The following is a 26654-nucleotide window of genomic DNA, read 5'->3' as shown; positions in this document are numbered from 1 at the left end:
TCTTTAATCAGCCACATGAGCACATTAGCACACAATTCGACTTTTTTGTTTTGTTTTCTTTGCACCTGCCAGCAGTTTTTTTCATCTCCGCCGTGCTGCGCAGTGATGCTCTGCGGAGGTGCGGATTATTTCCCCTGCTTGTTGGAGATTTCTCCGCAGTGCTGCTTCACGATTGTGTCCAAAATGTGCGCGCACGCTATACAAGGAATAAGGTAGCAGCAGCAGCAGCAGCAGCAGCTTCTTCTCGATGCCCTCCGCTCAAGCTTTATGTGGGGTAAATCTTTGTCTTGTTGTAGGCGCCAGTCCATCACTTTGCACCCGGCTGGGAAGTCCATCAGATAATTCGGGACCTCTGCTTTGCAGTCTTTGGCTGCCGTGCCTTGTCAGACTGGATCATTTCACAGTCACAAGACCCCCCCCACACACACCCAGTCGCGTGTGCAACACAACCCAGCTGTCTCGTCACAAGTCTTGAAGTCATTGTGTATTCGTGTGAGGGGGACAGATGAACTGTGACCCCGGTGGGTGTCTGGCCGGCCCTCGCACAAGCGACACGTCTCCCGGCTTTTTTTTTCTTTTTTTTTTTGACCTCAGCCCAACCTCACGTCCCTCCTTGCTCGGGCACACGTCCCGGAGGATGTGCACCGTTATCTTGATGTGCGGCCAGGTACCTAAATTGGGAGCTTTCATGTTTGCGCCATCTTTCGCTGTCTGTTGATGCGAAAAGGGCAGCAATGGGCTTTGTTTGCACAGCAGTTCCAGTTCCATTCACAATGACCCTGCAAAAAAAAAAAAAATCAGCTGAGACATGCAAATTAGCCCCACCCCTTCCCATCTTGCTCTTTGGCTCGCTCTCCTTCTCTCTGTTTGTTTTCACAACATCCAGAGCCTCGTTTGACCCCCCCTCACCCCATCCCGCCCCCCTCCTGTCCTGTTACAGTTGGGCGGTGAGGGTGCAGGCAGGCTGCTCCCGTAAAGTCCACGACAAGTCGTGGCGATTACGTAAAATGTCAGCAGGCACGCGCGGCCGTCTCGTGCAGGGCGGCCGCGCTTCGCAGGTTTGGGGGTGGGAATGGAACGACGTGGCCGTCAGATCTGTTTATGTCGCGCCGATCGTTCATATTGTCCCCCCCCCCGTTTTCGCAGTGCGCTGCCTTGGTCGGCGAAGACCAGCCCCTCTGCCCCGACCTCCCCGAACTGGACCTGTCCGAGCTGGACGTCAGCGACCTGGACGCCGACGGCTTCCTGGGCGGCCTCAAGTGGTACAGCGACCAATCGGAGATCATTTCTGCGCAGTATGGCAACGAGGCGTCCAATCTTTTCGAGGTAGGTCGCGGCAGCATCTTTTTTTTTTTTTTTTTGGCGAGAACGATGTGTTGGTGCTGGAAAAAAACAAACAGAGCAGGCGCGCAAGAGGCGAGATAACGTGAAGCTTTGATAAGCCCGGCGGGACCTTTGTGGCCTTATTTGGGGCCTGACAGTGGCGGGCCCTCCTTATCAAAAGTGTTTATTTCGGCTTCCACTTACTAATGCGGCTCACATCTGAAAGCAAACTCTGGACACGTCGTAAAGAAAGGCTTCTCAAAAGCCTTGTAAAACTTTAATCTTCCCCCTATCACCCTTCCACTGTTCCTTTTTTTTCTTCTTCTGTTGTCACCCAGTGAGGCTGCCAACAAGGTCGATGATCCAGTCTGGGCCATAAAGCCGTCAGTCTCGCAGTCTTCATTAGAGGGCCCTTATCGCTGCCGTAGATAGACGGGCGGAGGCCGGGATCGGACGAAAATGGCCGTCGGTCAGGCGCTCACGTTTTCGGCTGCCGTTAACGTGCGCCCGGGCGGTCCTGCGGGCAACACTTGATAACAGGCGAAATTCTTTCCGTGTTTAACCTCGCCGGCCAGCGCCAAGAACTGTTTCGCTGCCTTTTGTGTGTGCGCGCGCACAAATGGAGTCTAAGTGGGAGCTGGCATGACTGACTGCCGTCAAGTCGAGCGATATGGTTAAAAATAGCAACAAGTGTCAGTTTAAGAACAATGGAAGTCCGAGTACCCTTTAATAGCTTTTAACTCTGCTTCGCGTTGCAGGCCAAATTAACCATGTTTGAATTCTTATATTAACTCTTTGACTGCCAAAAACGTTTAATAACGTTTCGCAAAATCACGATGTATGCCGCCGTAAACGTTAAATTACGTCAACTGTTTTTTTTTTAATCAATGGGCAGTGCGACATCTTAGTGCAGCGTTGCCTGGTCAATAGGTTGTGGAATCAAAAACACCCACTAACTATGGCCAGCAGATGGCAGCATTGCAGTGTCTCAGTGTTAGTTTTAGTTTTTTTTTTATGTGTATTACTTGTGTGCAATATTTAAAAAACACCCCATGGGCTTATATGGGCCGGTTTATTTTGAAATAAATCTACTAAAAATCACATTTTAAAATCATCCCCCAAAGGCTCTTGCATTCAATTAATTACCAAAGATAAAAACGAAGGACATTTTTGCTACAATTATAGTTTTATTTTAGTTAGTTTTATAAACAAAAAATGTAGTTTCAGTTAGTTTTCTTTTTTAAAAAGCATCTTCGTTTTTATTTTATTTCACATTAACAAAATTGTTTTTTGAATGTTATTTTTTTTCGTTAGTTTTAGTGTGTTTTTCGACACCTTCCCTTCTTACTTTGACCATCTCCAAACATTTTTGTTTTTATTTTATTTGAACTGAGTCAAATGCCATTTTTAGCATATTGTCGCGGGCCACTAAAAAAATGGACGGCGGGCCGCAAATGGCCCCCGGGCCGTAGTTTGGACACCCCTGCTTTACTGCTTATTGGTTATTTTACTGAACTTTGGCCAATAATGAGTCTTGCCAGGTAAATGAACGTAATGCGCTATTACGAGACAGAAATGGGATTTTACTCTACCCCGTTTTTGTTGTGGTCAGTCATGTGGCCCCTGCTCACGTGTTCCCCGCCAGCGGGGGCGCACGTGTTCCGCATGAATTTCGTACACTCGTGCCGACGTTTTCGAGCCCGTGCCGCGCACGCCGGCAGCGATTGTGTCACACTGAGTGAAAGCTCTGCAAATTCTAGCCGTGAAGAAGCAGGGGTAGGGGGGGGGTGAGATGAGGGGGTACAGTTTGCAAACCCCCCCCTCCGTCTTTGGAAAGTTTCAAGTCACCAAATGAAGTGGCCAGTTCTTCATGTAGCAGGACCCGGCTAATCCCTTTTAATCTGACAGGGGAAAGTTTGCCTCTTGGCAAGGATTAGAACGCCGGGAGGAGGGGGAGTGCTTGGGGGGTGTTGGGTGGCGAGGGAGGGGGGTGGGGCCTGCTGATGTGTTTCCTAATTAGCCTGCTGGAGCATCAGCATAATAAAATCCTGATTGTCATCTTGGAGCCACTTTCGGGTTGTGGCGAGGTTGGCGTGGCCGCCATGTTTGAAGACGTTCCAGTCCTCATAGTAAACAAACTGTTACACACAGGCGGCAAATCCGAGTCCAGAAAGTAAAAAAAACCTGCTCCGGGTTCGTTTATCTGCCGGTTGAGTAGCACCCGTGGCGAGCTGGTCACTTGTTTGAGACTGAAAATATCTTTTGTGTGGCCGTGGAACCGGTTGACGACGTGCAGCGTGTGCTGGGCAGCAACGCGGGAATCACGAGTGTCCCCTGGCTGGCCTTTTGCTCCGTTACCGACTGTTCCCGATGCGAAATGTGCAGTATGATAGGCCACGCCCCACAATCCCCGCAACCCCCCCACACGCATACAAAACTTTCTTTGCTGGTGATCGACACCTCTTAAAATTGGACCGACTCTGTACGTCTATTTCGGGGCGCAGTTGTTAAGGGGGGCGCTAGCTCCAATAATTTCCTGATGTACTGCCAAAGATAACAGCATGGAAGTGTTGACCCAATGTCTTTTGAACCGGCCAGAGACCTGCTAGGATTACACGGCTGGCGGTCAATGAAGGGGTAGGGGAGAACATATACAGTAAATGGAAAGTGTTCAGCATGGCTGGATGACTTTTTAGTGTGGAAGAACATAAAACATACCAAAACAGGTGGAAAAATGAGATAGATTCATATTAAATACAGAGTAGTAGGAGTTTAACAACAACAAAAACAAAAGAAAACAATTGGAATCGGAAAAATCATTTTTATTTAACTCTTTTACTGCCACACGTTATCAAAACTTTATCATTCACATCATCATTGAAAACGTTCTATTTCATCAGATTTCGTCATCTTTCATTGTAATAGGAATCACGGGGGGTAGCCCATTGAAGAGATACAATGCTGCCATCTGGTGGCCATAGTTAGTGAGTGATTTTGATTCCACAACCCATTGACCAGACAGCGCTGCACTTAAATGTTGCACTGCCCATTGATTAAAAAAAAAAAAAAAACGTAGTTGACGTCATTTAACGTTTATGGTGGCATTCATTGTGATTTTATTAATCGTGATTAAACGTTTTTGGCAGTCAAAGAGTTAAAAGTTGTTAGCGCATTCACCAAAGCGTCTTTTATTGGAGAGACATATCGTCAAAAGAAATGGCGCATTTAAGTACAGACAAGTTCATTCAAATGCAGGTAAAATGACGACAAAAAATAATAATTGCATCGTACCCTCTCAAAATGATCCGTACCATAATCGAATCGTAATCCCACAGGGTCGAACCGAATCGAATGGTTCCACTTTTAAATTGTCAATTTGAGCCAGGGCATGTTTGAGAACGTAAATGTCGCAAATGGGTGAACGAAAATCCCAATAAAATGGTTCTCATTATTATTCTTATAAATATTATTATTGCTAACTATTTGTGGTATGCAACAAATTGACTATGCATGCAGCAGATGGTTGTTGTGTATTCATTTAACTTTGGAATAGGTCAGATTGACCCACAACAAAACAATTTCTATGGGGTAAGCCTTTCGGATTTTCACTAGCGGTTATGGATCGGTTATGATTGAACTCTGCCCGAAAACAAACGCTCAGGAACAAAAAGAATCCAAGCAATTCTCATGATCTAATATTCCAGTTGTTCCGTTTTCTCGTGAGTCAGACGCACAGGATTTTTTATTTTTATTTTTTTGGTGCACCCGCCCATCCGTGTCATCCCGTCATGTCGTCCCGCCGCATTTGTCCATGCCCGGGCCAGACAGACATGAGGACAGATGGGTAGAGAAGGAGAAGGTTTGGGCGGGTGCCAGCCTGAATCAAAGCCCAAGGATTGGAAGTAAAAGGTTGTGGGCTTTGCAGCTAGTAAAATGAAATGCCAAGGCTTTAGAGTCTTACCAAGATAGTGTGCGTGGACATTCTACAAGCATGCGATCATGCGTCGCCGAGCTCTGTCACACACGCCCTCTGACAGCCTCCGCGTAGCTGCTTTGGGCCAATTTCGCTCGGTAAACCTCCTGTTGAATTCAAAATATTTATACGTTTAATATTCATATTTAGCTCATTCACTCGCCGCCATTTTCACATTTCGCAATCCAGTTCGCTCCCGGCTGTTTTACTGGATTTGGATAGATTTTTGCAAGGCCCACAGAATATTGTGTTCGATTGCTATAAAAGCATGGAACCTACCAAAAGAAAAATTAAAGTCTCTTCTTTCATCAGGAAAAAAAAGTATGTTTTTATCTGTTTCCGTTTTGCAGCAATTAGCATTAGAAGAGAGCTAAGTTTCATCAGTTTTCACAAATCTATTCAAAATTGTAAGTAATTGAGCTTTTTTTTCAACATGGCTCTGGTTGATCGCCTTTGCTCTGCTGCCACCTGCTGGCCGTTTGTGTAATAACTACCATTTCTGCAACCGTTCTTTGCAGTTGAGAGGCTGCATCAAACCCTTCTGCATGCTCTAGCATAAAAAAAAAAAATAAAAAAATAAAAAAACGTATAAATACGTCTTTTGGACACTTAAAACTTAAAAAAAAACAAAAAAAAACGTATTTATACGTTATTGGGAGCAAATGAGTTAAATATGCCGGGTCAAAGTGACCTAATATAAAGATAAGAGTATAAAAAAAAAAGAGTCATTTTTCAGTATGAAACTTATTTTGCTAGATTTAAATTACTTAATAAGTGTGAATGTTTATTTGGATTGCTTTCAACTCGAACTTGCTCGGGTCAGCAGCATTATTGAAGTTCCTGAAAAATAAACCGAACAGGAGGGTTAAGGTGGGCATGGGTTGGATTAATGCAGTGGTGTCCAAACTACGGCCCGGGGGCCATTTGCGGCCCACCGTCCATTTATTAGTGGCCCGCGACATTTGCTAATAATGGCATTTGACTCAGTTCAAATAAAATAGAAACAAAAATGTTTGGAGATGCTCAAAGTAAGAAGGGAAGGTGTCGAAAAACACAGGAGCTATTAAAGGTTATTTTAGTTAACTAAAACTAATGAAAAAACTAAAATAAAAATAAAAACAATTTCGTTAATGAAATAAAATAAAAACGAAGATGCTTTTTAAAAAAAGAAAACTAACTGAATCTGCATTTTATGTCTACAAAACTAACTAAAATAAAAATGTCCTTTGTCTTAGTCTTTGGCAATTAATTGAATGCATGAGCCATTGGGGATGATTTTAAATGTGATTTTTAGTAGATTTATTTTGATATAAACCGGAATAATGACGTCACGCCCATGGTGTAAATATTGCGCACATAAAAAAAAAACAAAAAAAAACTAAAACTAATACTGAAACTAACTAAACTAAAACTCAGAATTTATTAAAGAACTAAAACTAATACAAAAACTAACAGAACCACCCTGAAAACTAATTAAAACTAACAAAATTTTAAAGAACAAAACTCAAAACAAAATAAAAACTAAAATGAAAAATTCCAAAACTATAATAACCCTACTGGCATATTACAAATAAATTGGTTTATATACTGTAGCATTTTTTTCTAAATATGCAAAAGCACAAATAAATCATTTGTCCAATTTTTAGGACCAAACACAATTTCTCTTCATAACATTACGTGGCCCTTGCGTCCTTCGGATTTTCTGTATGTGGCCCCTCAAATGAAAAAGTTTGGACACCCCTGGATGTGGTGTTCAAAAAAATCAGCAGTAGATTAGCTCACAACACACACATGCAAGGCTCTTATTGTTCCTGTTCCTGCACCCCTGCTGAGTGCTTTGATTTTGCAAATTTATGCTGACATTTGAGAATGCGCCGCCCACACCGCTTCAGCAAAGGGGCGTACGAATTACCCACAGCCGCCACAACGCACCACCCCTTCCTCATCTTCGCCCGTTATCGCGTCCAGGCTCGGGTCATCTGTGGCGAAGTCGCCCCCCCCTTCCTCCTTTGGCTCCCCAAGGCGGAGGATTTGTTTCTTCTGGCGGTAGAAGGAGGAAGGCGGCCGGATCCCAAACAATAGTCCCTTCTGGGAGCGTTTGGGAACAAGCGCGAGGGAAGGAAGGGAGCATCCCTTTTTTTGGTCTTGCACTATCTCTCCTTCCACACTCATCCCTCCGCCGCTGCTGATTGCGGCACGCTTTGGTGAGCCTACCCAGCTGATCCCAAACCCCCGAGTGGATCCCCCGTCAACGCCACTAGCGTCTACAGGTGTGTAATTGAAACGTAAGCGCGCGCACAGCAGATAGTGGGTCTTTTGGAGCCCGGCGTGCGTCAGGCAGTGACGGCTATTTTTAGCCAATGGTGGTAATCTCGGCTAAGAGCCTTTCAGGGCTGTTTCACGTTAACCTGGCCAAAACACTAAGCCAATAATCCAGCCCTCCCCCAGACTCACCCACGCACTCATACGCGCGCCAACATGTTGCCATGATGCCACATGATAACATACCTTGTATTATTTAACTCATTTACTCCCAATAACGTATAAATATGTTTTTTTAATGGTCTAAGTGTCCCAAAGACGTATTTATACGTTTTGTTGTTTTGTTTTATGCTAGCGCATACAGAAGGCTTTGATGCAGCCTCTCAACTGCAAAGAACGGTTGCAGAAATGGTAGTTATTACACAAACGGCCAACAGGTGGCAGCAGAGCAAAGGAGGGCCAACCAGGGCCATGTAGAAAAAAAGCTCAATTACTTACAATTTTGAATTGATTTGTGAAAACTGATGAAACTTAGCTCTCATCTAATGCTAATTGCTGCAAAACGGAAACAGATAGAAACATTTATTTTTTTTCCTGATGAAAGAAGAGACTTTAATCTTTCTTTTGATAGGTTCCTGCTTTTATAGCAAATGAACACAATATTCTGTGGGCCTTGCAAAATCAGTCAAAATCCAGTAAAACAGCCGGGATTGCTTCTGTGAAAATGGCTGTGAGTGAATGAGTTAATATACAAAAAAAAAATGTCATTCTTGTGAATTAGCATCTTTTTTGCAGCAGCAGCAGTTCAAATTGACCCACGAAACAAACCTAACGCGGAGGCGTGGCTGGCTCGAGTTTGGTGCGTAAGAGTCCCATCAAACGCGCTGCCAGAACGCTCGCGTCCATATGTGCGGCATTGATGTTCGACAAAGATGAACCTTGTACCAGCTTTGTTCTCTTTACTTGTAAAGCGGACGCAAAAGCCTTGTGAAGTCCTCTCTCTTTGACGAGCCCATATGGCACTTGAAAGTACGCCACAATCGCTGGGGCCGGGTGGTGCTGAGGCGGGTTTGCAAGGGGGTGGAGACAGCTGAGATAGCGCGCTTGCAAAGTCACGACCAGGATAAGAGACTCCGCCTTCTACCTGCTTCCAAGCGCTCACACAACAGAAGTCAAGGTAAAAGATAATGCGTTTATTTGGTAATCAGCAAATAGCTTTTAGCCAGCGGGTAAGTGGCGGCGCCTGCGAGGCCTCGATAAGATCGTGTGCTTTCAGGTGTTTCCCTGTCGCGCCGCCATTCAGCGCAAATTGAATACGGTGACCTTCTTTCGCCGCCGCGTCAAATTGACTGCATTCCCCCCCGCCAAAAAAAAAAGATTCCGCCATTGCAATTCCCATACATCTGTGATATTGCCAACGCGCACACAAACGCCTCCCGCCTTCCTTCTTGTACCGAGATGCGGATTGTAACGACGATGTGCACAATTTGTTTGATACAGCACATCGGCGTCCTTCCGAGGACGAGCCGTAACTGCGACAAAACGCTATCGACGGGCTTGGCCGCGCCCGGAAGGTCACGCACACGCACAGCACGTAGCTGTGTAAGCGTGAAGGTGGCGTCCTTTGTTGAAAAACACGACAGCAAACTCTCGCACATATTCACAGTCGGGCTTTGATAAATTCACCGATTTGCAGATTTTAAAAATGCTTTGGCGCCCTCTGTTGGCTTTTTAGTGCCGTGTCGCTAAGTTGAACTGGAGGTGAGGAGCTTCATTTAGTCACGCCGTAGCTTTGGCTGTCAAATATTTGTTCAACCACTGGTCAGTCTTCATGTCAGTCTAGACCAGTGGTGTCCAAATTCGAGTCCTGCAGGTTTTCGGTGTCTCCTTTGTCCAACACTTCTGAAGCTCATCAGTAAGATCTGCATAATCCTGATAACGATCCTGTTCATTGGAAACAGATGCGTTGGAGCAGGGAAACATTCAAACCTGCAGGACCCCGGCCCCCGAGGACCGAGTTTGCCCACCCCTGGTCTAGACACTCACATGCCCGCCTGCCATTTTGTTGTTCAAAGTCAGCGACACGTATTTCTAGTGTTAAACCTCGCTAGCCGTGTCATTCTTATGTTAGCTTAGAATTAGCATGTCGAAGCTCGTTGCTACTTGTAGCTAGGTGTGCGGCATAAGTACCGTATTTTTCGGATTATAAATCGTAGTTTTTTTCATAGTTTGGCCAGGGGGTGCGACTTATACTCTGGTGCGACTTATGTGTGAAATTAACACATTATTATATCATTTCACATGTTATTTTCACACTAAACCGCAAGAGGGCGCTCTCGGCCTGTGTTGATAAGTTCAACATTGCATCGTCTACCTCCCGAGTTGGGGGAGTTGTTTAAAAAGTGACACCGAGGATGAAGATTTCATTGGGTTTAGTGATTTGGAGTCAAACTGATAGTTTGCTAAACTTGTTAGCATGTTCTTTATGCTAGCGTTATATGAATAACTTGGAACGTTGGGACGAAGGGAAGGGAGAGTTCCGGGTGGGAAGGTTTTGTTATGTGCAAAAGGGGAGTTAGCCTGTTAGCTTCTAGCTGAGTGGGGAGTTGCTGTTAAGACCTCAGAAGCTGATGTCAATAAAACGCCAGCCTTTGGCTCCGCCCTTCAACACTCCGCCTCCGACTCACTCTTAATATGTTACGTCGTTACTGACATTAGCAGGCATGTCAGCCATGTAACGTTAGCATACCGTACGCTTATTCAGCCTGTTGTTCTCCCTTTTATTTTTATTTTAAATTGCCTTTGAAGATGATGTATGTTTTTGGTGTTGGATTTGACCAAATAAATTTCCCCCAAAAATGCGACTTATACTCCAGTGCGACTTATATATGTTTTTTCCTTCTTAATGATGCATTTTTTGGCTGGTTGGACTTCTAATCCGGAGCGACGTATAATCCGATAAATACGGTAGCCCCGAATTCCTCAAGCGTTTCTTTTTGGGACCGTCTAAGGTGGTTGATTGTCGGTTTTGCGACGTGTTTTGATGTGGCGCAAAATGCCTCGCGTACCGCAACGCAAAAAAAAACGCTTATTTCGAGCCTCGAGTTCATCTCCAGCTCCCGTTTCTGTGGCGCACTAATAAAGCCGTGCCTGAGCGATTCAGGTTTGAGCTGCGGGAAAGGAAGAAGAAAGAACATTCCTGCTCACATCCCAAGGGTGGCCGTCTCGATCGGATCTGGTCGCACGCATCCTGTACATGTATATACAGTATATTAATATATCTATATCCTCTTCTCACTTTCTCTTTTCCTCTCTTGTGCCCCATCAGCTCATCTGATAGTGTTCTAACCGCGTGGAATGGTTCCCGGGAGATCTATCTTTCTACGCACGCACACACATCTTCATTGATGGGTCAAACCATTTCCTCTCTGATGTATTACTCGCATGGCCTCCTAAAGCGGAGACAGACATCTGGCATATAAATAGCCAGCGCGCTCCCGCAATGCCGCCTTAATGTCAATTCATCCGCATAGCTCGTGCGCTCTTAACAAGGAGACTCCGAGTGGTGAATTCCGAGCAGGACTAATGGATTATTACAAAGTCACGCTCGCGCCACCACCGCATAAAATGATTGGATTGGGAGTAACTTCTGATGATAACAAGAGCCAGTTGGCTGCTATTTATTAAAGCTAATCGCAGCGCCGGGCCGGATGGAGGTTTAACATTTAGTTTTATGGTTTGGAACTCTAGTCAGGCACACGTTGGGTTGCACGGCTGCACACAGGCCGTAATCGCCCTCTCTCGGATTTTTTTCAGCGAGTTCATGCTAAATGAGCAAGAGGTCTTTTGGTGGGACGCTCCGATCCGTGTTTCGCTGTGCCCCCGCAACCTTCCCTCCATCGCGGCCGAATGTGTGCGTCCAGCCCCGTTCTGACTCACCTCCATTTAGTCCTCCTGGAGTTTTGGCGGAGTGACATTATTTGTTTGGCTAAGCCCAAAAGTTGAAAGCGACACGATTCGTCTGGAATCCGATGAAACGTGACCAATCCGGGAAAGATTTCAGACGAAGCGACGCAATTAAACTGTCACGGCGCAAAAGCAAGATGAATGAAACTTTAACTGCAGATGACCCACTTAATCGCAGATGTTTTGTCTTCCCACATTCAGTTGGAACCTCCATCTTTTTGCTTCCTTTTTAACATGGAAATGATGTATTGTCTCGCTTCCAAAAAAAAATAGTTCAGATGAGATGCGTTGGGGATTTTTTTGCAATGCTCAAGAAGCAATTAGCAGATTGAATTTGACTATTTGGCTCAGCGTTTTGAAGCAAGTGTTTGTTTAAAGCAGCCCCTTTCACCTTTTCCCTCTCTGTTATCAGCCCGGTGAATAGTATCTCCTGGAAATACAATGCCTTGGTCTGGAACTCAATAAAATAGTTAATGGCAAGGACAATCTCAAAGACAGCCCAACCTGATAACAAAAGGAGCTCACCTAATAATGAACAAGCGGCTTTCTTTGCACCGACGCAGGGCAAAGGAGGCGGGAGTGGAAGCACTGCCAAGCACTTGCCAGCGTGTTTTATGGCTAATTGAAGCATTTGGAATAAAACAGCCACAGAATGGCACCCTTTAGAATTGCAGCGGGGTTAATATATTGTGATCCCACAATTAGCCCGGGATTGTTAAGATCTCTTTAATTCGGCGAGGTCCATTAAGCGGGATGGGCGAGGAAGTGCTTCCACCAAGACGTTTATTTATTTGATTTTATTTTATTTTTTTCCCCCCTTTTGTTCCTTCTGCCCCCCCGATACTCTCCACAGCTCAGTAGTAATCAATATAAGTGGACTGCAACCAGGTTAGCCAGCAGGCTTCATATCCATCCGCAGTACATGCCGAAGCACAAAATGATATTTCTGGAGGTTTGTACTGGTGCGGTGTCACCCGCGTGCTTGACTTTGACACAGTGTGTGTGTGGGGGGGGGGTCAGCTTTTGAAACGGTACAAACCACGTCTACATAGCAATCATTAAAAAGAAAACCCTTTTTTTAAACATCGTTGGTCGATACGGAAATCTTTACAAATCAGTTTGTGACTGGACTGCTGGAGCATGTGACATTGGTCCCGTGTAGGCATTTGATCGATTCTTCACGCAAATATCGGTTGGTCGACATATCAATTATGTCTGTGGTGTCCAAACTACGGCCCGGGGGCCATTTTGCGGCCCGCCGTCCATTTTTTTTAGTGGGCCCGCGACATATGCTGAAAAGTGTCATTTGACTCAGTTCAAATAAAATAAACAAAACAAAAATGTTTGGAGGTGGTCAAAGTAAGAAGGGAAGGTGTCGAAAAACACAGGAGCTATTAAAGGTTATTTTAGTTAACTAAAACTAATGAAAAAACAAAAATTCCAAAAACAATTTCATTAACGAACTAAAACAAAAACGAAGATGCTTTTTAAAAAAAGAAAACTAACTGAAACTCCATTTTAGTTTACAAAACTAACTAAAATAAAACTATAATTATAGGAAACGTCCTTCGTTTTAGTCTTTGGTAATTAATTTAATGAATGAGCCTTTGGGGATGATTTGAAATTGATGATTTATTTTGATATAAACTGGAATAATGACGTCGTACCCCTGGTATTTTTTAAATGTTGCGCACGGGTAATACACATTTAAAAAATAAAATAAAATAAAATAAAATACTAATACTGAAACTAACTAAACTAAAACTAAGAATTTATTAAAGAAAAACTAATAAAAACCTAACAGAACAACCCTGAAAAATAATTAAAACCAACTAAATAAAAAAATAAAAAAAATAAAAACTAAAATGAAAAATTGCAAAACTATAATAACCCTACTGCCATATTGCAAATAAATTGCTTTATATACTGTAGCATTTTTTTCTAAATATGCAAAAGCACAAATAAATTATTTGTACAGTTTTTAGGACTATATACAATTTCTCTTCACAACATTATGTGGCCCTTGCGTCCTTCTGATTTTCTGTATGTGGCCCTCACATGAAAAAGTTTGGACACCCCTGAATTATGTGATTGGATTTGTTCCTGATAGAAATATCAGTGAGCTATCGAAGCTATTGTCTATTATTACTATTACTCACAGTGTGGACATAGGACGGGATCTATCCTAAGACCCTTTTCGTTTCCACAAATTTGGAAACAAGAGTGTTCGGGCTTCCGTAACATTTTGTCTACTTAGCATTTTTTTTTTTTTTTTGGTGCAGGGCTGGGATGTCAAACCTAAACAGATGGCTCATTAACGATGATCAGTAATCCCGCTTTTAAATCTTGAACGGTAGTTTGGGCTGAGATGTGCGCTTTCGTCAGCAGGTAATAACATCTGAAGCCGGGGAGCAAAAAAAAAAAAAAAAAAAAAAAAAAAGGTTGCACACCGTTCCAGCGCGGTGGATTTAAAGCTCCTTACAAGTAATTAAACAGCATGACACCTCATACAGAGCAATTTCCTGCAAGGCGTTTTCTGCTTGCCAGTGTGGCGTGGCCCCAGTCTACGTCGTGTTATCTCGGTGAAATACGTCCCCTTCATCATTTTCTAATAATGACAGAGTGTTCATGTTGTTAAGGGAGACGATCGACTGACTGAGCATCCGATTAACATTTTCCTCACTGTTAGCGAGCTAACTGAACATCTAAGATGTCTGTGTCATCCCGAAATGAAAATTGAAGTTTGGGGGGGGACATGAAAATAACCGGTGGCGGCCGGTGACATTTCGTCAAGGGAAGCATAATAATACTTATTTATCTGCTTCGCAAAAACACCCTGCAAATGGCTGTTGTTTGCACGCAAAGAGCATTTTGATTTTGTTGTGACAGTGTCCAAAGACTCCCATTTGGTCTTCAGCATGCTATGAATTGACACTGACTGACAAACGAGTTTAGTTGGCGATAGCAAGTCATGGTTATTTGTAAAGAAATGGCGGGCGCCCGTTTTGCTAACGAATGATGAGAAACTTAACTCATTCACTCGCCAGCCATTTTCACAGGAACAATCGCTCCCGGCTGTTTTGCTGAATTTTGACTGATTTTGCTAGGCCCACAGAAAATTGTGTTCAATTGCTATGAAAAGCATGGAACATATCAAAAGAAATACAAAAGTCTCTTCTTTCATTAGGAAAAAAAATAAGTATGTTTCTATCTGTTTCCGTTTTGCAGCAATTAGCATTAGAAGAGAGCTAAGTTTCATCAGAAGTAATTGAGCTTTTTTTCTAGATGGCCCTGGTTGATCTCCTTTGCTCTGCTGCCACCTGCTGGCCGTTTGTGTAATAACTACCATTTCTGCAACCGTTCTTTGCAGTTGAGAGGCTGCATCAAAGCCTTCTGTGTGCTCTAGCATAAAAAAAACAAAACAAAAAAAACGTATAAATACGTCTTTGGGACACTTACAACATAAAAAAAACGTATTTACACGTTATTGGGAGCAAATGAATTAAAAAAAGAAAAAAAATGACGTACTAAGCACTGACGAAGTGAGTTTTCGTCCGTCAGTGGACCGGGTCAAGTACAAAGTATAATTTTTGTTTTTGTTTTTTCGGCATAGGCTTGATTAACTGTAGCTTCACCCTACAACGTTTCGATTGTCTTGTTTCCCTAGAAACAGTTTTATCAGCGTTTCTTCTGATTGAAGCTGATTGAATAAACAAACCAACTGTTGGATCTCTCGCTTCGTCTCGTTTTGTTGACGAATGACGGACTGACGGAATTCCAACTTCCGTCTGTCGGTCCTGAAATACTGGCGATGAAGTGATGATGGCAGTGTGGTTAGTGTTGGGCAATACAGGTCTAACCACAGGTGTATCTAATAAACAGGTAGAGATGACCTGCCAGTTGAGTATAAGCAACTGCGACTAAAGCTAATCTGTGGCAGGATTTTTATTTTTTGGACCAATTCTTGAGCATGGCTAAAATAAAATGAAATATTTAAAAATAAATATTTAAAAAAAATAAAATAAAAAATACAAATAAAAATAAATATTAATAAATATTAGTAAATAGTTAATAGTAAATAAATAAAAATATTAGTAAATATAATCTATAATATAATATAATATAATATAATAATATAATATATATATATATATATATATATATATATATATATATATATATATATATATATATATATATATATATAATATAATATAATATATTAAAAATATTAGTAAATATTAGTAAATAGTAAATAAATAAAAATAAAGATTTAAAAATAAATATTTAAAAATAAAATAAAATAACGGAAGGTTGCCCAGGGCACTGACAAATAATGGACGAGCAAAATTTTGCAAATTGCCCCACCTCTGGTTATTTGATATATTTTTAATACGGGAAAAAGTCATAACGGGGTACGATAAAGCTTCTTTGCTGGGAACTTGACGCCTGTCATTAGCATCCGCCGTCCCGTCAAAATGTTTATTTTCGGATAAACCGACAGTAATCCTCCATATGTGAGGATTGGTGGCAAACGTCTTGCCAGCAAAAAAAAAGCAGGCGAGAGATTGAACTTGCAGTTTGTGTTTGCCCACAAACTGCCCCCCCCCCCCCCCCCCGCCCCACACATTGCCACCCCAAACATTCCCGTCTTCCCTCGATACTTGCCACTTGTCAGCCTTGGTAATGGCTTTCTCCGAGAAGATATTATTTTGGTCCAGTAAAGCTGCGTGTTTAAAATATGAGTGACAGGCTTGACTCACTTTGCAAGGGGGGAGAGAATTTTGTTTGCCAGAATCGAGCCAGAGAGAAAGTGAGAGAGAAACTGTGCATGCAGCCACCCACCCTTTAGATTTACAACTTCCTGACTAAAATGTCCTATTTTTTCCCTTTCTCTCTGTGTTTCTGTCTGTCTTCCGCTTTTTTTTTTTTTTTTTTTGGCTTTTTTATTTCTTTTCCCGCCTGCTAAGAAGATAGATGAAGAAAATGAGGCCAACTTGCTGGCAGTGCTTACAGAGACCCTGGATAGCATCCCGGTGGACGAGGACGGTCTGCCTTCGTTTGAGGCTCTGGCAGATGGGGACGTGACCAATGCCAGTGACCAGAGCTGTCCCTCCTCCCCCGACGGCTCGCCTCGCACCCCGGAGCCCGACGAGCCTTCCCTGGTAAATTTGTCCTGGCTGCTCTTTCACTTTATAAAGCGTTTGTATGGAAGCGCTGTACCCAAAAGCTGGCTCCGGATCACAACGTTTGCATCCATTCGGCTTCAAGTCAGTTTGCTGCCGAGTTGTGGATAAGCCCTCTATGTGACAATACTCCAAGTACTTGTATCCATGGCCTCTTGTCCTGATCAAGTTAATTGGACAAACTCAAATCATTATGGCTCTTAACTCATTCAGTCGCCGCCATTTTCACAGAAGCAATCCCGGCTGTTTTACTAGATTTTGACTGATTTTTGCAAGGCCCACAGAATATTGTGTTCAATTGCTATAAAAGCATGGAACCTATCAAAAGAAAGATTAAAGTCTCTTCTTTCATCAGGAAAAAAAAAAGTATGTTTCTATCCGTTTCCGTTTTGCAGCAATTAGCATTAGAAGAGAGCTAAAATTGTAAGTAATTGAGCTTTTTTTTCTACATGGCCCTGGTTGATCTCATTTGCTCTGCTGCCACCTGCTGGCCGTTTGTGTAATAACTACCATTTCTGCAACCGTTCTTTGCAGTTGAGAGGCTGCGTTAAAGTCTTCTGTATGCTCTTGCATCAAAAAAAACAAAAAAAACAAAAACGTATAAATACGTCTTTGGGACACTTAGAACATTAAAAAACAACAACAACGTATTTATATGTTATTGTGAGTAAATGAGTTAAGTGCTAATTCTATTCCAATACAAGCACGACGGTGGGGTGGGGCCAACTATGGCCGCAAATGTAGCGGGCATTGAATGAAAGAAACGGCAAAGCGAAATTCATCTTCTCTATTCCCGGTAGGTCTCGGCTAATCCGTTGCTACCCCCCCCAACACCACCTCACTCCTTGTGCCAAAGTCGTCTATTTTGGCAGCAAGGCAGGCCTCTTAGCATTGTGTGGTTATTTTTACACACAAGCGTGCGAGCGAGTCTCTCGGCTTTTTAGGGCTAAAATGTTAACTTATACTTCATTTAACTCCACTAATGAGTTTTACAGTGTGTTTGTTCAGTCCCCTTGGAGAATACAAACCTGTCACGTACTTATTTTCACCGCTTTACTACCCCCCCCCCTTCTGCTCAGACGGGTAAAAATCAGCGGTAAATGAAAGAAAATGTCCAATTTGCATAATCCGCGCTAACTTCACCCTCCCTCTCTCTCTTTTTTTTTTTTTTTCCTCGCTCCCCCTTGCACCGCTCGGGTCCAGCTGAAGAAGCTCCTTCTGGCGCCCGCAAACTCCCAGCTCAGCTATAATCAATACCCAGGTGGCAAGGCACAGAACCATGCAGCCAGCAGCAACCACCGCATCCGACCACCACCTGCTGTCGTCAAGGTATGCACGCTCATTTTTATGTGAGTTAATCTTCCCCCCCCCCGCCCCCCCGCTCTGCTCTCGTGCTCACAATTTTCTTGTTTTGGTCGCCCGCCTTTAGAAGATGTTAGACTACTGTTCTGCTATCCCAAGGGGGGCTCGGGGGGGCTTCTAGTAATGAAAACAGGCTGATTGCTGTTGGGCTTTGCAGGCGCGGGCTTCGGCACCGTTCTCTCATTAAGCGCCGCCTTGATATGGCGACCCATCACGAGAAAAAAAAACATTGATGGGGCTCCGGATATCTGGTAATGTTCAACAGCGAATGAGCTGACGATGAAATTCCTCGGCACGGGTTGTCATTTTGCGTCCAAACGTCGTATTACGCCACTTAATTCGCTCTTAACTTTGAAACGATCAGACGCATATTCGCTATGTTTGCACGGCGTCTGGTTCCATTTTTTCGCGCGGCGAGCGAAGGGTCCCGAAGGACGCGGCGTGCGAACACGGCGCTCGCAGGGCTGCGCAATTAAGATGATGACTTCACACACCCGGCGTCGCCTTTTCGTCACTCGGGCAGTTGTTCTTTTGAGCCCTGCGACGACTGATAAATGTTGTTCTCAAGGGGTTTCCAATCCCCATGTTTCAACATTTTGAAGCAAATTTTGTGAAAATGCGCAAAACAAACAAATTGTGAATATTGTGAGCAATATTGGTGGAAACTGTTTGTGACGGCGATATAAACTGGCCCCAACTACGAGTCAAGAGACCGAGGCATTGATGTCCATGCATTCTTTGCTACACTGAGGTTTATTTGTTTGCAAGTTTGCGATTTAAGTTTTTTCGTCCTATCAAACATACCTAACTTTATCTTCCACCACCATATTTTGTGACGTACGTGTGATGTAATATCCGATCCAAACGTGCGACGCCGACGTGGTATCCAGTCCCGTCGTCGTTTATTCGCAAAACCCGTTTCCATAACCGAAATTGATATTTTCCTTTTATCGCTGATAAATGCACACCCTCCAAGCATAAAAACCTTTTTGCAACTTTTAGGTCTTTTCTTTTCAAATTTCTAGCCTTTCCATTCGTGTTAGTTAGTTCTGCAATTCCTGAAAATTTGATTAACTCATTCGCTCGCCGCTATATTCACATTTCGCAATCCCGTTCGATCCCGGCTGTTTTACTGGATTTTGACTGATTTTGCAAGGCCCACAGAAAATTGTGTTCTATTGCTATGAAAGCATGGAATCTAACAAAAGGAAAGATTAAAGTCTCTTCTTTCATCAGGAAAAAAAAAAGTATGTTTCTATCTGTTTCCGTTCTGCAGATATTAGCATGTATGTAATTGAGCTTTTTTTCTAGATGGCCCTGGTTGATCTCCTTTGCTCTGCTGCCACCTGCTGGCCGTTTGTGTAATAACTACCATTTCTGCAACCGTTATTTGCAGTTTAGAAGCTGCATCAAAGCCTTCTGTATGCTCTACCATAAAAAACAAACAAAAAAAACGTATAAATACGTCTTTGGGACACTTAAAACATTAAAAATAAATAAATAAATATTTACACGTTATTGGGAGCAAATGAGTTAAAAATAGCTGGCTGGAAATCCAGTCGACTTACAATTGGTCCAACTTACAATATGTGTGTTTTGGGTTGTTAAAACTTTCCTTATGGCTCCCAAGAAAGTGAAAAGCGCGAGTGATTTTGCCATTAGGAAGGACTAAAAAAAAAAAAAAAGTGTCTCGATTGCGGCCGCCGCGTATTGTTTTCATTCAGTTGTTTCTCCTCAGGAGCTGTAAACACATCAACCAATCAATCAAACCTTCATTTATATAACGTCTCCCATATTTAAAAAGCGACAATGGCTCACAAAACAAATCATAAAAGACACACGCCCACTCGCACTCTCTGAACCCTTGCGATGCTCACAACACAAGTGTAGTTGCAGTTGAAAAAAGTTGATTGAAAACATAACATGGCTGCTGAGACTGAACACGGAGGAGAGAGAATTTTCATTCCATTCCGACGCATGTGGAAATGCAGGAAGCCCTGTTGACCAAGATTGGTTCATTGAATGAATTTGAACTGGCAAGTCCTGGTAGTAACGTTTTGAAATCGCTTTTGTGCCCCTTTTTGAACAGACGGAGAGCCCCTGGAATGGCAAAGCAAGAGGGGTCTCCAGCCAACAGAACCGCCCTTTGAGGCGGCCTTGCACAGAGCTGCTGAAGTACTTAACGGCCACCGACGACATCCTGCTCCACACCAAAGCCAACGACGTCAAGGGCAGCTGGGGCGCCGCCCCCGCAAGGGACAAGAGCAGCCTGGGCCCGGGCGCCTCCTCCTCCTCCTCTTCCTCCTCGCCGTCCTCGTCATCCACCTCCTCCTTCTCCTCCCTGTCCTCCACTTGCTCTTCGTCCACCGCCGCCTCCAAAAAGAAGTCGGCCGCGCCGCCGCCGCCGCCGCCGCAGCCGCCGCAGCAGCATCATCACCAGCGAGGTGAGAGCCGGGCTGCAGGCGAATGTAGTGGGGCTGGGAAGTGGCAGCGTTGCGCTCAGGATGACGGGGTTGAGGAGTCGGAGGGGGCCTCTATCTCTGTCGGCCACAGAACCTACAGCTGCGGCCGCGCTCGCCCTAAAGCCAGCGAAGAAGGAAGGCCGCCAGGTGATGCGGGCCACCTGGCCGCCGCTAGGTTCATTAGGTATATGCATTCTTATTCCCTCCCTCCCCGAGAGGCGAGTCACAGCTGTGAGCGTTGCCGAGAGGCTGTAGGCGCCACTCGAAAAACGAGTCGTGGGGCCAACCGAGCTCAACGCGCGCACGTCACAGTGACCGTTAGGAAAAGGGACGTAAAGCCGGGGCACCCCTTGCTTAGCCGGCTGCTCACCGCCAAACAAAGACCCGCCCGCTACCGAGGGCACCTCCGCAACCCCGCTCACGGCAAATTAGCGGGGACGAGCGCCGAGCGTAACAAGGAAGTTAGAACGCGGAGTCGAGCGACAAACCCTGATAAGCCAGACGCGGGCTTTGGACTAAAGCTGGGGCGGCTCAGCCAGGGAGGCAATGGGGAGGATGTGGACCATGATAAGAACGATGATGATGATGATGCTGCTGCTGCTGATGATGGTGTCTATGATGATGACCATGTCACGGGCAGCCCCGCCGCGGCGCCCTCGCAGGGCCCGCCCGGCCCACTCTTCCCAGATACTAGCATTGCAGAGCCCACCCCTGCCTGCTTGATGCACGGGCACGGGCAGCCGCACAGGCGGGCACTCAGCCAGCGCCCAGACGACCACCTGTTGTTAGGTAATCATGACTGCATCCCCAAACTGGCCTTATCTCTGCTCCCTCTTCTCCTTCTCCTGCTCTAACCACTTCCCAGTTTGACGTCACGACTAACCGCTACTCTAATTCGAAGCTAACACTCATTCCGAGCGCATCAACACGACTGACACCATTTTTACCTCCAATTTCTATTGAGTGGAACCAAAACAGGGGGGGTGGCTTAAAGGGGCGAGCCTTGCCTTGCTACTGTACGTCTTGGCCGGTTGAGCTGAGTGGCGCTGAGTATTTTTGAGCCTCAGAACCCCGGATGCTGCTCTTTAGCCGCTAAAAGCCGCGTTCCCTTCGCACAAGTCGGTCGGCCAAAAAGCCTCGGGCAACTGCACAAGCTTCCTTGACTCTCCTTTCTTCCTTTTTCTTTATTTCCTCCCCCCCCTCTGCTGTTGGTGCATGCGATGATGGCTTGTCCGTGGAGAGGGGCTCACCCCACCGCCATTTGTGTCTCGTCTGTGGCGTCGTCGTCTCTGTAATGTCATGTCTCTCAATTCCATTCCAACGTGTCCGTAACGGAGACGCCTGTGACCTGTGACCCACGCGCCATCACCTCATCCTGCCTCACACAGTGAACAGTGAAGAGAGTAAATTGATCAAATGGGGTCATCTAAGTACAAAAAGAAAAATAAATAAACACAGCAACAACAAAACACTTAGTACAGTCTTCTAACCAGGGATGGGTGTTTTTTTTTTGTAGTGCATTTAATGAGCCAATTTGATATTAATTGTCGCAGAATGTGGACCTGTTCTCTTCTGCCAACAGTGTTCGAACTAGATCAATAATTACCCATGCTCCTTTGTGTTCTGCAGCCAAACCAACCACCTTGCCACTTCCTTTGACCCCAGAGTCTCCAAAGTAAGTGTGAGAAGTTTTCCACGTTCTTCTAGGCAAAAAATAAATAAAAAATAAGACAAGACAGAGAGATCAGAAAGAGACAGACAAAGAGCAACTATGGTCGAATCGGAGGCATTTCTGTGACTCATTTCCACATCTTAGATCACTTGAAAGCCGTGGGGTCACCCGAGGAGTAAAACGTTTGACTTATTTTGTCTTCCAGTGACCACAAGGGATCATCACCGTTTGAGAGCAAAACCATTGAATGCACATTGAGTGTGGAGATTGCTGGAACCCCAGGTAAGCGGACGCTTCCTTTTTACTGCTTTGCTTCCAAGTTTGGATCGGCCCATCGGAGTTCAAGGTTCGGGGGAACATTTAGGCATCCCAATTATATTGATTGGATTGTGAGGAAAGCCCTCCCGTCTGCCACTGTTTAACTCATTCACCCGCCGCCGTTTTCACATTTCGCAATCCCGTTCGCTGTTTTACTGGATTTTGACTGACTTTGCAAGGCCTACGGAATATTGTGTTCTATTGCTATAAAAGCATGGAGCCTATCAAAAGAAAGATTAAAGTCTCTTCTTTCATCAGGAAAAAAAAGGATGTTTCTATCTGTTTCCGTTTTGCAGCAATTAGCATTAGAAGAGAGCTAAGTTTCATCAGTTTTCACAAATCTATTTAAAATTGTAAGTGAGCTTTTTTTCTACATGGCCCTGGTTGACCTCCTTTGCTCTGCTGCCACCTGCTGGCCGTTTGTGTAATAACTACCATTTCTGCAACCGTTCTTTGCCTTATGTATGCTCGAGTATAAAAAAAACAAAAAAAACGTATAAATACGTCTTTGGGACACTTAAAAACGTATTTACACGTTATTGGGAGCAAATGAGTTAAGATACTGTAACTCTTCCAAAACAAGATGTTCATGCTCTCCGACTGGCAGCTTAGTTAGCTAAGAACGTTAGCCGAATTATTGGTTTTGGCATCGTTGGTCTAGGTCACATGTCTCAAAGTCTCAAAAATCCTGCATCCTGCGTTAGTGGAGACAAACATGGAAAAGAGGCTGGATAAGGGCCCTCGAGGGCCAAACTTGGAGACCCCTCGTCTAGAACATGCAAGACTGTGGCCCTCGAGGACCGGAGTTTGGTCGAAGAGTTTTCATAATCTCCGTGTGCATGTGACTGGCGACCACTTTTGTGCAAGGTCAACATCGGTGTCCTTTTGCTTCGTACAGTTGGTTAAGTCGGTCCGGCCCCTTTTAGGTATTCATTTACCAAGTGTGGAAATGGCTCACTGCGCGTGTGCACCTTGTACCGTCTGTGTTGCGGACGGGGATGCTGAAACCGAACTCTAAACCTTCAACTCCTGATGTGGTTAATATTTCTTATGGTTTTACTGCACGCGTGAATTGACCTGGGGCCTGTTTTTTGTACCATAAAGTCCCTGAACTGACTTCCCGCACCCAAGAGCAAATTTTGGGATTGAATATTATCTGGGAAGTCATTATCGAAAAGTAAAAGCTCCAGGTTACTGAGCACCCACATTGGTTGCCATCTCGGGATTAGATGGTGCTGAATGAGACAGTTTGATATAGATCCCAGTAAGCCAAGGTGAAAGCTTCTTGGTCCTTTGTGGACTATGAGTAACATTCCGCTACAATAAGATTGCGGTGGTGTAACTGATAACCGGGACGGCGTGGGGGGGGGGTTCCACCTTCAAGGCAGTGATGGAACTTTCCATGAATCCTATTTGATGACTAACCATACCACCTGATGCCAACTTTTGTACTACTGTATGTTTACCTGACTTCCCAAACAGTGACAGTCGAGCTGGAATTGCATCGCTTATGGCAGGACCGCCTTGTGAATTGTTTTTGTTTTTTTTTCTGATGGATGATGATAAAAAACAAACAAAAAAAACGTGTATTGTTTTCCCTCTGGCGACGACATGATTAGTGTTTGTGTCTGTGCCTCATCCATCACTCAAAAGTTTGACTGAGGGACACATATTTATCTAATTCAGGAGCCTAATGGCGCCTGGTTTATGACCCCCACGTGCGCATTGTTTTGGACAGATGGCGCGTCATTGTGTCTGTTTTTCGGCATCATTCATACACGTGTTCCAGAGACGGGAAAAGGAAGAAAATGAGCGGCGCCCGGGTGTTGCACGCCTCATGATAACCCAACGCGATCAAGCTACCTCCCATATTTACGTATCCGGCTCCCATGCTACCTTTCGCGCGCCGCCTCCGCTCGTGCCGGATTCGATGCTAATAGCTGTTATTTGGCGCAATTCCGGAACGAGCGACAGACGAATGGACGTGCATTACGAGAAAGGTAAAGACGAGTGTCGGTGTGTCGGGAGCAGTGTTGCCGGTAACGCGTTACTAAGTAACGCGTTACTAAAAAAAAAAAAGATTTTCAAAGTAACTAGTAGTCCAACGCCTGCGTTTGCGTGCGTGTGTGCGCGTGCGTGTGCGTGCAAATACGTATAAATTTATACTCATTAATTCACCTAAAACCTTATAAGAATCCCATTACCCTTCACCTTAACCAGGTACTTCAGAGTCGTGAGGTTCAAATGGTCAGGAGACCAGAGAAAAGGTCGGAAAAACATAAAGAGAAAAGAAAGATAAATCAACGTGAAATCCAGCACCGACCAAACACTTCCTGCCTTCCCCATGGTTACAGAATCAAAGTCTTACGCCAACCCCAGAAGCCTCTAAATTCCAACAAATTAACGAGATCTCAAGAGACCAGAGGAAAAACTAAAGAGAGGAAGGAAGGAAGGATCGATGAGGCAGAGTGAGATCCATAGAAGCCAGTACATCCAGTCCATCAAAGTGAAATCCAGCACCAACCAAACCCCTCCTGCGTGGTCTTATGCCAACCCCAGAAACCTCAAACTTCCAATAAATTGAGATCTCAAGTGAAAAAAACAACAACAAAAAAAACAAAAACAAAAAACTAGTAGTCTAACGCGTTACTTTATTCTACAAAGTAGTCTGATTAAAGTGACTGTCCAGAGATTCAATGCGTTACTCCACATTTTCATGAAGAAGGCAAAATATGTCACTGTTTTGTAACAGTCACAAACAACTGCCGCTAACCACGAAGATGAGGCGGAAGTCGTTGATCACCACACTGAATTCAGCCATGGTCTGGTCGTGAATGGTTTGCACATTCAAAACAAAAGTGATGATACTTTTATTACTACAGTAGTTTTATTAACCAACAGGCACACAACGCAACAAAAAAGTGTACATTATGGACCATAAAAGTGGTAAAAAAATAATTTATTCCCATCCTCAACTGGTCCGTGAAGCATTATGGGATGAGGTCGTCTCCGCCCTCTCACCAGGGGGGAGTGACGTCAGACAAGTCACGTTTTCAGCATGCACGAGTCGACTCAAGTGGACACACTTGGAATTGCGGAACAAACAATAGAGGAATTAAGGGGATTTTCATTTTCAACCTGGATAGAGTTTTTATTTTTTGTTTTATAAAAAGTATTTATGTTACAAGAGGTCAAGAGAGACTGCCTATTTTGTTTTTCATAAAAAAAAAAACTTTATTTTCATGTTTAAAATGCACTTTTAATAAAGCATTATTTTTATGTTGAGATGGCATTATCGGCAGCTGCTGAAAGTAACTAAAAAAAATAACTTTTAATCTAACTTAGTTACTTTTAAAATCAAGTAATCAGTAACGCAATTTAGTTACTTTTAAAACCAAGTAATCAGTAAAGTAACTAAGTTACTTTTTCAAGGTAACTGTGGCAACACTGGCCGGGAGTGCCTGACTCGGGCATGCGAGGTGGTATGTGTAGGATAAGATGGCCGACGGAAGGAAGGGGGAGAGAGAGGCTAGAGGAGAATCGGAAACGGGGGAATGAGTGTAATGGTGACGGACGCTTGTGTGAGTGCATTAACAATGCTATAAAGTGGGCTCATCTCAGGACTTCCCATATAACTGCCATCTGTCTCGTTGTAAATCTGACCAGGGGTGGACGAATAGACAGGAGGCCATGAGCAGTAGGGACATGCCATCTGAGAGGAATGACAATCGACTTGCCCCTTGTACTTCCGTTATACATCCTCGATGTAAAACAAGAATACCTTCGTACTGGGGTTTGATGGAAAACAGGGTAGTGGTGCTGGAATTTCTTCTTAGTGACCATTTGCTTGGTCATTAGTTCCGCCCTCAGTCGTGTTTGGTTTTTTTTTCCCCTACCAAAAGGGATTGTTCCAAGGTCACTGAGAAAGCGGCGGGGGGGGGGGGGGGGATCCAAGCGTATTACAGCACCACCATATTAAGTTACATCAAGCATTACATTAATCTGTCAAGATTGTAATAAAATAGAGATCAGGATTAATCATAGCGAAAGTGCATATTTTAATCAAACGCATATCTTTGTCCTCGTCCATAAACTGTCTTCAAGTTGAATGAAGGGAGGCAATGCGGTTA

General features: G+C 44.2%; 1 protein-coding gene across 11 annotated transcripts in view; it reads left to right on the top strand.

Moving 5' to 3' along the window:
- The window catches only part of ppargc1a (peroxisome proliferator-activated receptor gamma, coactivator 1 alpha), a 205254-nt gene that overhangs the window by 166935 nt on the left and 11665 nt on the right, over window positions 1-26654 (top strand). For 4 of the 11 annotated variants that reach the window (XM_077500380.1, XM_077500384.1, XM_077500383.1 and 1 more), the window contains 6 exons: window positions 1147-1326; window positions 16495-16689; window positions 17914-18039; window positions 20162-21323; window positions 22164-22209; window positions 22412-22488. In XM_077500380.1, the coding sequence (XP_077356506.1) occupies window positions 1147-1326; window positions 16495-16689; window positions 17914-18039; window positions 20162-21323; window positions 22164-22209; window positions 22412-22488 (1786 nt within the window). The remainder of the gene's footprint in view (window positions 1-1146; window positions 1327-16494; window positions 16690-17913; window positions 18040-20161; window positions 21324-22163; window positions 22210-22411; window positions 22489-26654) is intronic. The other 7 variants (XM_077500389.1, XM_077500391.1, XM_077500381.1 and 4 more) reach the window with 4 other exon arrangements.

This window comes from Festucalex cinctus, chromosome 16, assembly GCF_051991245.1.
Source record: "Festucalex cinctus isolate MCC-2025b chromosome 16, RoL_Fcin_1.0, whole genome shotgun sequence".
NCBI lineage: Eukaryota > Metazoa > Chordata > Actinopteri > Syngnathiformes > Syngnathidae > Festucalex > Festucalex cinctus.
This window is presented reverse-complemented; position numbering and strand designations above follow the sequence as displayed.